Genomic DNA, 14248 nt, shown 5'->3' on the forward strand with positions numbered 1-14248 from the left:
GTAGTGTGTTTATTTTTTAAAAAGTCTGCCTGACTATTAAAGTGTCCTCCAGACTTTTAAAGAGCTAAGTGTTTTATTTAATAAATAACTGAGTGCATTGTATTGAAAAACAAAAAAAAACCACAAAAAAAAAAAAAAACCCAACAAAAAAGTAGCCAGAAGCTAGAAATAAGCTAGGAGCAGTATATACCAAAGTAAAAAAGTTGAATATTTCAGCTCAGTTACTCACCTTGGAAAGGTGTTGAGGTAGTGTGATTAGGTTTGAATAGGGAACAACATTTGTTAATCAAGGGAGCTGTGAGTCACTCAGGCTGACTAACTAAGTGTGAAGATTGTGTGTTTTGTTAATAGGTACTATTGTGTATTTGTGAATAGGTGCTATTCTTTGTTAATCAGCACAGCAGTGAGTCACTCAGGAAATCTAACTGAAAGGTCACGCAGGAAATCTAACTGAAAGGTCACTCAGGAAATCTAACTGAAGTGTACATCTCCTAAGGGATTATTTTGCACTAATTTACTTTAGAAGCACATTATAAATTAGAAGGAAAGAGCTCAGTAACCCACATTCCAGTGGAAACACTGAGAGGAGAGGATCACCTTGCTGGTGGCTGAAAGGAATCAGTAAGTTTTTGCTTGGGACATTGACATTGACTTTTTTAAAAGTATTGGGGCAAAGTTAACTATTTGGGAATATTATTTAGTGTGTTTGTGTGTTTGTGCCTTTAATAGTCAGTCAGTAAATAAAACAAGTTAGACTGTTTGCATTTTTAAATAGTCAGTCAATAAGGTAGCAGTAGGTAGTGTGTTTATTTTTTAAAAAGTCTGCCTGACTATTAAAGTGTCCTCCAGACTTTTAAAGAGCTAAGTGTTTTATTTAATAAATAACTGAGTGCATTGTATTGAAAAACAAAAAAAACCACAAAAAAAAAAAAAAACCCAACAAAAAAGTAGCCAGAAGCTAGAAATAAGCTAGGAGCAGTATATACCAAAGTAAAAAAGTTGAATATTTCAGCTCAGTTACTCACCTTGGAAAGGTGTTGAGGTAGTGTGATTAGGTTTGAATAGGGAACAACATTTGTTAATCAAGGGAGCTGTGAGTCACTCAGGCTGACTAACTAAAGTTAGACTGTTTGTAATTCCCAACCCTCCCACCCCTCGCCCACCCACCCCAAGCTCATCCCTTAATTTATAGGCAGGTGCCACTTGCACAAAAAAAAACCCAAAAAAAAAAAAAAAAACCCCATCAACAAAAACTTTATTGAGAATTCGATCAGACCCCAGTAGGCCACTACCAGACATATAGTGAATTCACTAATACATTTAAAGGAACTTAGACACATTCCTACTCCCATAGCAACCTAAAACTTAACTAGGAACTGATCAAAATTGAGATGAAGGCAGCAGTCCAGCAGCAAGAGGGGGGCTTCCCAGTCTTTTGCATCGAGTGTCACATGTATGATTTTTTACCCACCGGTGAGAAGTTGTACATGTGCACGCGATGCAAAGAGCTCCTGGCTCTCAGAGAACGAGTCCGATCTCTGGAGGCTAGAGTGGCAGACCTGGAGGAGCTGAGGGAGACAGAGAGGTATATAGATGAGACCTTCAGGGACATAGTAGTCCAGTCCCAACTTCAGACTGGCAGCCCTGGTGCTGCCTTGGAGGAAGAAGGTCTCATAATGGGAGAGCACCAACCAGATGTAGCAGGAAAGGATCCTGTAGCAAGGACCTGCTCTCTAGGTGATGCATTGTCCTTTCGCACTGAGGATATCTCCCCAAGGCCTACTGCCCAGGAGGGAAGGGTTAGGTCAGCCGTCATAGTTGGTGATTCGATTATTAGGAATGTAGATAGCTGGGTGGCTGGTGGGCGTGAGGATCGCCTGGTAACATGCCTACCTGGTGCGAAGGTGGCGGACCTCACGCGTCACCTAGATAGGATTTTAGACAGTGCTGGGGAGGAGCCGGCTGTCGTGGTACACGTGGGCACCAACGACATAGGAAAATGTGGGAGGGAGGTTCTGGAAGCCAAATTTAGGCTCTTAGGTAGAAAGGTTAAATCCAGAACCTCCAGGGTAGCATTCTCTGAAATGCTCCCTGTTCCACGCGCAGGTCACCAGAGGCAGGCAGAGCTCCGGAGTCTCAATGCGTGGATGAGACGATGGTGCAAGGAAGAGGGATTCAGTTTTGTTAGGAACTGGGGAACCTTTTGGGGAAGGGGGAGTCTCTTCCGAAGGGATGGGCTCCACCTTAACCAGGATGGAACCAGACTGCTGGCGCTAACCCTTAAAAAGGAGATAGAGCAGCTTTTAAACTAGAACAAAGGGGAAAGCCGACAGTCGCTCAGCAGCGCATGGTTCGGAGAGATGTATCTTTAAAGGATACTAATGATGTACTAGAATTAGGGCATCCCGACAGTGAGGTTCCAATAATTAGAAAAGTAGTCCAAATGCCTGTAACTAAAAACTCACCTGAGCTAAAAAATTCTAACTTATCCCTATCAATTAAAAAGCAGAATAAAAATACAATCAAAAAACAAACTTTGAAATGTTTGTATGCTAATGCCAGAAGTCTAAGAAGTAAGATGGGAGAATTAGAATGTATAGCAGTAAATGATGACATAGACTTAATTGGCATTTCAGAGACATGGTGGAAAGAGGATAACCAATGGGACAGTGCTATACCGGGGTACAAATTATATCGCAATGACAGAGAGGAGCAGTCGGGAGGAGGTGTGGCGCTTTATGTCCGGGATGGCATAGAGTCCAACAGGATAAACATCCTGCATGAGACTAAATACAAAATTGAATCTTTATGGGTAGAAATCCCTTGTGTATCAGGGAAGACTACAGTGATAGGGGTATACTACCGTCCACCTGGTCAAGATGGTGAGATGGACAGTGAAATGCTAAGAGAAATTAGGGAAGCCAACCAAATTGGTAGTGCAGTAATAATGGGAGACTTCAATTACCCCAATATAGACTGGGTAAATGTATCATCGGGTCACGCTAGAGAGATAACGTTCCTGGATGGAATAAATGATAGCTTTATGGAGCAAATGGTTCAGGAACCGACGAGAGAGGGAGCAATTTTAGATCTAATTCTCAGTGGAGCACAGGACTTGGTGAGAGAGGTAACGGTGGTGGGGCCGCTTGGCAATAGTGATCATAATATGATCAGATTTGATTTAATGACTGGAAAAGGAACAGTGTGCAAATCCAAAGCTCTCGTGCTAAACTTTCAAAAGGGAAACTTTGATAAAATGAGAAAAATTGTTAGAAAAAAACTGAAAGGAGCAGCTACAAAAGTAAAAAATGTCCAAGAGGCGTGGTCATTGTTAAAAAATACCATTCTAGAAGCACAGTCCAGATGTATTCCACACATTAAGAAAGGTGGAAAGAAGGCAAAACGATTACCGGCATGGTTAAAAGGGGAGGTGAAAGAAGCTATTTTAGCCAAAAGATCTTCATTCAAAAATTGGAAGAAGGATCCAACAGAAGAAAATAGGATAAAGCATAAACATTGGCAAGTTAAATGTAAGACATTGATAAGACAGGCTAAGAGAGAATTTGAAAAGAAGTTGGCTGTAGAGGCAAAAACTCACAGTAAAAACTTTTTAAATATATCCGAAGCAGAAAGCCTGTGAGGGAGTCAGTTGGACCTTTAGATGATCGAGGGGTTAAAGGGGCACTTAGAGAAGATAAGGCCATCGCGGAAAGATTAAATGATTTCTTTGCTTCGGTGTTTACTGAAGAGGATGTTGGGGAGGTACCCGTAATGGAGAAGGTTTTCATGGGTAATGATTCAGATGGACTGAATCAAATCACGGTGAACCTAGAAGATGTGGTAGGCCTGATTGACAAACTGAAGAGTAGTAAATCACCTGGACCGGATGGTATACACCCCAGAGTTCTGAAGGAACTAAAAAATGAAATTTCAGACCTATTAGTAAAAATTTGTAACTTATCATTAAAATCATCCATTGTACCTGAAGACTGGAGGATAGCAAATGTAACCCCAATATTTAAAAAGGGCTCCAGGGGCGATCCGGGAAACTACAGACCGGTTAGCCTGACTTCAGTGCCAGGAAAAATAGTGGAAAGTGTTCTAAACATCAAAATCACAGAACATATAGAAAGACATGGTTTAATGGAACAAAGTCAGCATGGCTTTACCCAGGGCAAGTCTTGCCTCACAAATCTGCTTCACTTTTTGAAGGAGTTAATAAACATGTGGATAAAGGTGAACCGGTAGATATAGTATACTTGGATTTTCAGAAGGCGTTTGACAAAGTTCCTCATGAGAGGCTTCTAGGAAAAGTAAAAAGTCATGGGATAGGTGGCGATGTCCTTTCGTGGAGTGCAAACTGGCTAAAAGACAGGAAACAGAGAGTAGGATTAAATGGGCAATTTTCTCAGTGGAAGGGAGTGGACAGTGGAGTGCCTCAGGGATCTGTATTGGGACCCTTACTGTTCAATATATTTATAAATGATCTGGAAAGAAATACGACGAGTGAGATAATCAAATTTGCAGATGACACAAAATTGTGCAGAGTAGTTAAATCACAAGCAGATTGTGATAAATTGCAGGAAGACCTTGTGAGACTGGAAAATTGGGCATCCAAATGGCAGATGAAATTTAATGTGGAAAAGTGCAAGGTGATGCATATAGGGAAAAATAACCCATGCTATAATTACACGATGTTGGGTTCCATATTAGGTGCTACAACTCAAGAAAGAGATCTAGGTGTCATAGTGGATAACACATTGAAATCGTCGGTTCAGTGTGCTGCGGCAGTCAAAAAAGCAAACAGAATGTTGGGAATTATTAGAAAAGGAATGATGAATAAAACGGAAAATGTCATAATGCCTCTGTATCGCTCCATGGTGAGACCGCACCTTGAATACTGTGTACAATTCTGGTCGCCGCATCTCAAAAAAGATATAATTGCGATGGAGAAGGTACAGAGAAGGGCTACCAAAATGATAAGGGGAATGGAACAACTCCCCTATGAGGAAAGACTAAAGAGATTAGGACTTTTCAGCTTGGAGAAGAGACGACTGAGGGGGGATATGATAGAGGTGTTTAAAATCATGAGAGGTCTAGAATGGGTAGATGTGAATCGGTTATTTACTCTTTCAGATAGTAGAAGGACTAGGGGACACTCCATGAAGTTAGCATGGGGCACATTTAAAACTAATCGGAGAAAGTTCTTTTTTACTCAACGCACAATTAAACTCTGGAATTTGTTGCCAGAGAATGTGGTTCGTGCAGGTAGTATAGCTGTGTTTAAAAAAGGATTGGATAAGTTCTTGGAGGAGAAGTCCATTACCTGCTATTAGGTTCACTTAGAGAATAGCCACTGCCATTAGCAATGGTTACATGGAATAGACTTAGTTTTTGGGTACTTGCCAGGTTCTTATGGCCTGGATTGGCCACTGTTGGAAACAGGATGCTGGGCTTGATGGACCCTTGGTCTGACCCAGTATGGCATTTTCTTATGTTCTTATGTTCTTATGATACAAGAACACTTAGATTTTGTAGAAAGCATAATTTTTTTATTGATCAATATAAGTGTTCTTGGGAGATGCTGATGCGATTTCCCTGACAAACTGGCTACCAGTATCTCATCGTGTATATGAACTGATCCTTCTTTTATAGGTAAAATACAATATAGGACTAGGTTAGAAAATTCTAGAAGTGCGTGACTACCCAGAGAATGATTTACATTGGTTGTCATGTCACCAGCATTATAAGATCATCCCTAAGCTACCCTGAGTATTTCTCCAAGGTAGGGCCCATTTACCATCACTCTTTAGATAGTCCTTTGTTCTGTTAGAATCTTGCTATTCAGGGCAATTATATCTTAGGCTGTATTTACAGATGCCCCTGGAAATGGTGCCTCTTATTGTGACAGTATAGCCTGAAGTTTCCAGTTGTTGCCTTCTGCTTTGTGTGACGCTATAATTAGGCATCACGATGTGGCGCCAGCTTCAATTGCTTGCCCAGGTGTCCTGGGAATTCCTGCAGGTCAGGCTCAATAAGTCACTTGGAGGCCACATAAGCTAAGATAGCAAAGGATTCTGGGCCAGCCGCCCTCTCCACACTGGCTTCCAGGCTCAGGCACACACATCAGAAAACCAAGATGATATGCAATAATTATTCAAGGAAATGCAGATGGTTTAACCTGGAAATATAGTTGCAGTGGAGTGGCATTATGCAGTCCTATAAAGATAATTGAGATTGCCACAGGAAACAAGGAGCTACTCAGTGAGGCAAAACTAACACAGTAAAAGTCCAGCAACATGGGATTGAATCGACAAATATCAGGAGATTGAAATGTCCACTGGAAACAGAGATGTGACAAGCCCCACAACATTGTGGGTCAAGAAAATGCCACAGTTTCCTTGGATGATGTCATAAGCAATATAGCTGATCAGCTCTAGAATGCATCAGAAATAGGGGGTTATCCCCTATACCCAGCAACATACATTATCGAAATATATATTTGGTGCAGGGGCGCCATGGAGACATTTGTGTATTGAGTCCTAGATGCATGCCATGGCCTCACCATGAAAATGACAAAAAAATAACAGAAGTCAAGGAGCATGGGATCCATATGAAGATACTGGGTCACATGAAGCATACTTAAGAAGACGTTGAAGCTAAAAGGAGATTGTTCAGAGAAAAGTGGACTAAATTGATGAGATTAAAACAAGCACATTCATACTGACAGCTTAAATGTGTAAAGATCTTGCTCTGTGCAAAGAACCTGCCATGCGCTCTCACAAAGGCAAAACTGGTGCTAATTATGAGCGGGGGTTTTGATCACCACGCATGGCTGAAGCTGCTGCTTTTGATGGATGTAAAAATAAATTATGCAAATGATTTGTGCGCAGAAATCCGTGTACCTAAGTGCAGTAAAGGCCTATGTAATAAGCGTCCACATCCGCCCTCAAAATCCGCGCATAAAATCGAGTGAGCGAACGGGTCAATACCTGTGCTGCAGAAAACATGGCAAATATTTTCATGGATGCTAATTCACACGGGCATAGCAGCGAGTTAGGTGCTCAGGCACCAATCTAGATGATCAGGTGCTGACATAGGCCCTCAGCTGGGAGCGAATATGGATTCTCTGGCACCCAGAAAGACGCCTAGCTAATCTTGCTGCTCAGATGCTGAGCTAGGTGCTTACTTGGTTGCAAATCCATATGATCAGGTTCCCAGAAAGGCGCCTAGCTAAGCTGGCCACTCGGATGCTGAGATTGGTGCTCAGCTAGGTGGTTTTCAGGACACTCTGATGCCGACATAGGACCCCTGAATCGGCGCTGACACTTAACTCGTGCCCTGACCATGTCTGTAAAAAACCTGCACATGCATTCGTGCGGCTCCCTGCAATGCCTGTGATTAGGTAATCGCCTCCTTTGCATGCCATTAGCCTGTATTCGGGCAAGAAAAACCGCGGGTCCGTAAGTGCGTTCATACACGCTTTTTTCCCCGCGCACAAAAGTCTTATCACATCCCTGTATAGGGCTTTGCACGGGAAAATGCGTGTACAAATCCGTGGCAGCTTCACAGCACCTTATTACATCGGCCCCTAAGAGTTTCTGGCATGTATTCCCTTCTCAATGAAGACTGAAGCAAAGAATTTTTTTTTATGGTCTTGTCTTTCCCGAGTGCCCCTTTTTTACCCCTTTGTCTTCTCGCAGTTCTTCCAGCTCCCTCACAGGCTCCTTTTTTTTGACCATACATGAACATTTTTATTTTGGGTTTTTGCCTCTGGCAAGCTTCTTTTCAATTTCTTTTGGCCTGCTTTATTAATTCTTTATATCTAACTTTCTGGTGTCTATGCTCTTTCCTGTTTTCTTCATTTGGCTCCACTTTTCAGTTGTTGAAAAATGTCCTTTTAGTTTAGTAGCTCTTTATCTCACTATTTAACCAGACTTCCAAAATGGTGTTTTTAAGCAGCAAATATTTAACCTTTGCAACAGCTTTTTTTTTTTTTTTTTTTACTATTTTCCTCATTTTATGAGTCTCAGTTTTTAAAGTGAAATGCTACCTGCCAAAGTTTTCTTTAATATCCTCCCTTCTGTGATTCATAAATGTAATTGTTATGATCACTGTTGCCAAGCTACCCAATCTCTAACATCAGATTCTACATCCTAGTGAGGATTCCCCCACTCTCATCAGTTCCAGGACTAGCTGCTCTATGAAGTGGTCATTTATAGCATTCTAGACACTTTACTTCCCTGGCATGTCCTGATGAGATATTTACCCAGTGTAGAGGGGATTGGAAAGTGCACAAATATTTTATCCAGTAATCATTTTGGGATTTTGTAGATTGTTTTTTTGCATATCCTGCACCACCCCAGCTTTTGTGACATCCTCTTTTTGGGATGGGCTTCAGTGGTATAAATAGCCACTGAGCATGTGCAATAGTCAGAGGGTTAGGAGATATTGCAGAGGGAAGGATCTCATAGTAAGAGATTTTTGAATAGGCCCTCAAGGCCTAGACGAGGGAACAGGTTTTTGGAGACTTAGGGGCCTGATATTAAAAAGTATTTACATGCTTAAAATTGGGTTTTGCTTGTGTAAATGCATTTTAAGTAAATAGCTTTTGAAAACTGGGCAACAAATTTTCACAAAAGTCATGTTACGGAAATGAAATTAGTCAATTCTTATACATTTCCACGTGCTAAACATGAATGTGACTGTGAAAATGCAAAATTGGCTCTAGTTGTTTTGTAATATGCAATAATATAATTACATCTTGAATTGTATGCCAATAGTAGGAGACCTACGGTTAATACCATTTGAAAAATGAAGTCATAGACTACGTCTTAAATTTCTTTGCTTGTCTCTTGTACACCTGTTCGGGAGCATCTCTGCGGAGTGTCCAGCAGTAGTCAGCCAGCATGAATATTTCAAATGCTCACCCTTTCTGACTGGGCTTCATATAGTACACTGCTGACGTCAGCTTACCCAGCAGCAGCATGGCAGCAGAACTGCATTGCATCAGAAAATGATGTAATAAGCTCTGGATGATGTGTGCATGATGGTATTATGCAATATGATGCAATATTACATCATTCTAGGCTTATTTACAGTCCTACTGGATAAATTTACATGACTAAACATAGAAAGTGAACTATATTAAATATCTTCAAAACGAGAGCCAATAAAAACTTCATGGTCATATTTGTGTTCAGCACATCAAGATACTACAGAGTAGGACCTTTTTAGGTCAGTAACTTTCATTGTTGCCCGGTGAAATTGCTATGATAGTATGTTGCGTTTTTGCGCATTACTCCTTTGAAATTTTTGGAGAAGATTGAGAGTGATTTTTAGATAGTTTGAATTGGTTCCTGTCTGAGAGGGAGGGCTCCCTGGAAGGAAGGACTGAATCCCTGTTTTGGCGATTTTATGTATTTTTGAACCTGGGGAGAATTTTTCTATCACCCCTGGAATATGTTTGAGCTAGAGGAGAATTTACCTTCCCTTACTGGAGAAAGGCATTTTGGACCAGGACACAGAGTCATCAAAAGAGGCACTCTGGACAGAGACAAGTGTATTTTTCTCATACTATTTATGATTTTTGGAATTCTAGCCTGGATACTCCTTTTTAAGTTGAAGTAAAACCGTTTATTTATTTATTTATTTTTACCGCCAACCTTGAACTCTGAGCATTTATTCCAGTGCACCCCTTTGCATCAGCAGACCTCCTCATTGCGAGCATCGAACAAAGAATGAGAGCATCTGTGCAGCCTGGTAATCCCACCACAGCACCTAGGGCCCCAGAGGCTCAGACCTCCTCCCTGTCAGGCTGAAGCTTGGTGCTTGAGAATGTGAGAGGGTCTGGGAAAGTAAAAACGGGCTTGGGACTTTGCTGTAGTCCCTGCATCAGGGACCCTCCATCAGAAAGGGGGGTTACACTGTCCTTTATTGGGGCAATTGAAATCTCCCCCATTATTGTTGTCTAATTTGTTAACTTTCCTAATTTATATTGACATTTCATTCTGTCTCTTCATCCCGGCCAGAAGGATGGAAGTATACCTCCAAATCTGTGCTTTTCCTCATCACACAGGGAATTTCTATCCATAGACATTTCACAAGTGTGTTTTGTTTCCTGCAGGACTTTCATCCTGTTTGATTCTGTCATCCTTAATATATAGCATCACCTCTCCACCATTCTGACCTGCCTTATTTTGATATATGTACCCCCTTATCAGTGTCCCATTGACTATCCTCCTTCCACTAGCTCTGTGAAATGCTTGTTATGTCTAGATCTTCATTCAGTGCCATAATGTATAATTCTTCAGTCTTACTTTTTAGACTTCTGGCATTTGAATACAGACAATCTGGAGTGTTTGTTTTAAATTGTATTCACAGCCTGCCTAGCAGGCGAAATGAGTAGTTTGGAATAATTTATTGCTGTCAGTTCTTTATTTAAAGGCACCTGGGCTACTTTTGCCTTTATCATAACATCTATTGGGATATTAAAATAAATGTCTAACTTGCCCATTATGCCAGTATCCTTTGAAGGTACCTCACACTGAACAATGCACTGTCTGCGGTCCCTCGTCATCTATTTTAAAATCTACTCTTATCTCCTTTTTAAATGTTAGCACTAGCAGCATGTTTCGATTCAGTTTTTATTAAGCGAATCCTAGTTTTTACCTGTTACCGTTTACAACTGATCTTTTTTCCATTCATTGTTTCTGCTTTTTTCTTTCTTTTTTTTTAAATAAACTCCTTAATTTATTTGCTCTTTGTCATGAACTGATTTATGATCCCAGAAGTATCTATATTTGTTCTATAGGTGCATTTCCAAGAATTTTGACACCCCTGTGTTATGTGCACTCTCAGTATCCTTAGAAACCACCAGGGAATAGCTTATGGGCAAGGTATCTGAATAGAGGTAAGCAGTAACCCAGTTGGCAGGTGGGAGGCTGCCATTGTAGGGGCACGTGCTCAGGTGCAGACAGACCTGAGCAGTGCTTGGTAGTAACATCCGAGTGACCATAGGGTAAACCCCGAGTAGGTGTTAAGTGTAGTGAAAAGGCGTTATGTGGCAGAGTACCGCAGTTTATAAGACTTTAGTTCTTAATTTTAGGTGAAAATAAACTGAGATATGCCATCCTTAAAAAAAATTCATAACTACTATATTTACGATCCATGCTATCCAATGCTTGTTATACTTTGGAATATAGTGTATTTTATTTAGAGAGGCTGTCTCTTAAATGTCAAAAAATGTAGTGACTTTGTGTCAGGGTTGAAAGTTCCTTAAAATATGAAATTTAGGAAATTGGTATCTTTTGTTACAAAAAGTGAAATTATTTTAGAAAATAAAATTAAGCATAGAAACTCCTGCCTCTCATCATATCTTGTTTTTCTTGTGAATTTGCTTCCCTTGCAGAGATTTTGATTCTCTGGATGAACACAATGTAGAGAAGAATAATCAACTAGCTTTTGACATTGCGGAAAAAGAATTTGGCATCTCTCCTATCATGACTGGCAAGGAGATGGCATCGGTAGGAGAGCCAGACAAGCTCTCTATGGTGATGTACTTAACACAGTTCTATGAGATGTTCAAGGATACCACATTCTCTGGAGGTAAGGGCTTGGCCTAGTAAATTTTCTGAGAATGAGGTAGGAGATGAGTCTGATGAAGAGGAAAAGATCCCTTATTTTTGTGGATGGTGTTTGTATATCACTAAAACCCAATTGCTTATTTATTTGGCAGATCGTTTGCTTATTCCAATGTGACAAACATGGCATTGGTTAACCTGCATATGTCACTTAAATCATAAAATTTCACCATTCTTGTCCTTTATAGGTAATAGCATGTTTCCCTTGGATATTGCTTCTAGGAATTTTTCTGATTGGAAATAGAAGGGTTTGAAATTAATAAGACAAATGATGAAACCTGAGGGAAAAGCTTCTACATTTCCAGAAATATGGGGGCTCTTCAATATGGCAGAGAGACTATTTTAGTTATATTCAAGCTCATTATCATGTATTATCTTTGAATAGAATGGATTTAACTGGGGATAAATGGTTGTTAATACAAGAATGGTTTGACATTGATAACCCAAATAGGTGAACAATATCTTCTTTATATAAACCTTTATGCACTTTAGATGGTACATGGACAAGAGAAGATATATAGGACAAATGGAAACAGGAATTTGTCACCCATTATGACTTTTATTAATTATTTTGTACAATTGCACAAATTCATAATTAATGTACAATTGCGGGAAACACAATTTAAATTTTTGAATAGAGCATACATCTTAGAAAGACAAGCCTATTTGGCGGATATTTCGGACTCAAGATTCTTGTATTAACTATTCTTTATCAGAAGGGACTCTTGGATATTCTTTTTGTCTGTGCAAAAATGCGGCTTTTTTGAAAGGGAGTCTTTGCCTATGCAGAATGGGTACTTTTGAAGTATTTAATACTTGATGCCTCTTCAGCTTTCTTTAGTGACATTCGGTCAGATGTTCTGTGCTCTGCATCGCAGAAATTATGGGTCAGGAAGGTTTTCCTACTGGCTAGACTTAATATTTTACACTTTGGAGAACATCGGAAACTCCTATTACCTTTTCAAGAAACAAAATTCATAACTTATTAGTTATAGAACAGATGTCTAGTCGAATGTCTCACCCAAGAAAGATTAAAAAAAAGATTCTGGACATATGGCTTCCGTATATCACTAGACTTCCTCATACAGCTCACAGCCAAATTCTGAATGACTTTTGAGAGACTTTGTTTTTGATTCACACTTTTGAGTCTCTTCATAATATTGCTGATGGATAAGGGAAGGGTGGGGAAGGGAACATTGGAGGGTTCCATAGTTTCTTGTATTTGTTTTCTTACTGTATGGTATGCAACAGCAACAAATTGTATGCTATATGAATGCACTGTTATCTTATCTATAAACTTAATAAAACAGATTAAAAAAAAAGAAAAAGATCATGGGCAGGGCTGGCTGAGTGAATCAGTGGTAGGAAGTGTACACTGCCACGTGGAGGACCTGTGTTTGATTCCCGGGTTGGGTGTTCTGCTTTACGGTGCTGCTGAGGAATGCTGCAGACAGCATTCGCAGCCCCTGGATGGGAGGGAACCCTAGTTATTGTGCGATGACAACATCTAATTGCTGGATTTAGGGTTCAGGATTTCAGACTTCTAGAGGGAGCCCTAGTGTGTCTCCCCTGTCTGAAGACTGTTGCTACAATGACTAGGCTGAGGGAGTTGGAAGGCGGGATATAAAATAGGAGAAATAATCCTCAGTTAGTTGTGAATGAAGGCTCCTGGTGCCAGATCCCAGCTATGGTTCAAGTTGAGCTGGAAGCCCAAAGAAGCAGGAGGAAATTGCTGGATCTAAAAAAATAAACGATAGGCAGTTACTGGAAAATGGTAGGGGGGTCCCCCATTGATCTCAGTGATTAAACAAGAACAACCATAAACACCTCTTAGGGGTAGATATTCAAAAGCTAGCCAGCTGTCTAAGCTGGGTAGACATAACTGGTTAACTTAGATGGGATATTCAGAGCACGGCTATTCTGCTGAATATCCACATAGAAATCAGTACTTAGACGGATAATTCTTTGAGCACGTCTAACTTAGCTGGATAAGTTATCCGCCTGAGGCTGAATTTCGCTACTTATCCAGCTAAGTAGCTCTGCCCCTTGCCCACCCACAATTTATCTGGCTAACCAGATAGCCAGATAAGTGGCTTATCGGCTATCTAGTGGCTGTTGAATATAACTGGATATTCGACCACTAGTTAGCTGGTTAAGTCCTCCTTATCTGGCATCTGAAAAGCAAACTCTAAATAACTTACAAAATATTATCAGTTCATAAAATTCAGAAATATAACAGTGACTACTTATGTAAAAGTGAAAAAGGGATGATAATATTTGTTACAATAGAATTTAATTTCGTTTTGTGGCCAAAATCTTTCCATGTTTCTTTTTATTACATGGGAATTGACATTGAGAAGTTTCTATGGTGTTTGATTATTTTATTATATTCTTGCAGAGAATACAAGCCTTAATGTAGATGAGAAGGCTGCACTGATTGCAAGCACCAAGTCTCCTATCTCCTTCCTTAGTAAACTGGGACAGACTATTTCACGGAAACGTACTCCAAAGGTAGAGTAATGGGGTATTATAATACAACTATCTCCCCTCTCTGTACGGTTAATGCATGTTCTCATTGCATGGTAATGTTGGACATTGCAATGTAT

The 14248-nt window shown here is 40.2% G+C and overlaps 1 protein-coding gene across 20 annotated transcripts in view; it reads left to right on the forward strand.

Annotated features, from left to right (window-relative positions):
- Positions 1-14248, forward strand: part of MICAL3 (microtubule associated monooxygenase, calponin and LIM domain containing 3) — a 756715-nt gene that overhangs the window by 311838 nt on the left and 430629 nt on the right. For all 20 annotated transcript variants that reach the window (XM_029599822.1, XM_029599821.1, XM_029599828.1 and 17 more), the window contains 2 exons: positions 11411-11607; positions 14041-14153. In XM_029599822.1, the coding sequence (XP_029455682.1) occupies positions 11411-11607; positions 14041-14153 (310 nt within the window). The remainder of the gene's footprint in view (positions 1-11410; positions 11608-14040; positions 14154-14248) is intronic.

This window comes from Rhinatrema bivittatum, chromosome 4 (genome assembly GCF_901001135.1).
Source record: "Rhinatrema bivittatum chromosome 4, aRhiBiv1.1, whole genome shotgun sequence".
In the NCBI taxonomy this organism is placed as follows: domain Eukaryota; kingdom Metazoa; phylum Chordata; class Amphibia; order Gymnophiona; family Rhinatrematidae; genus Rhinatrema; species Rhinatrema bivittatum.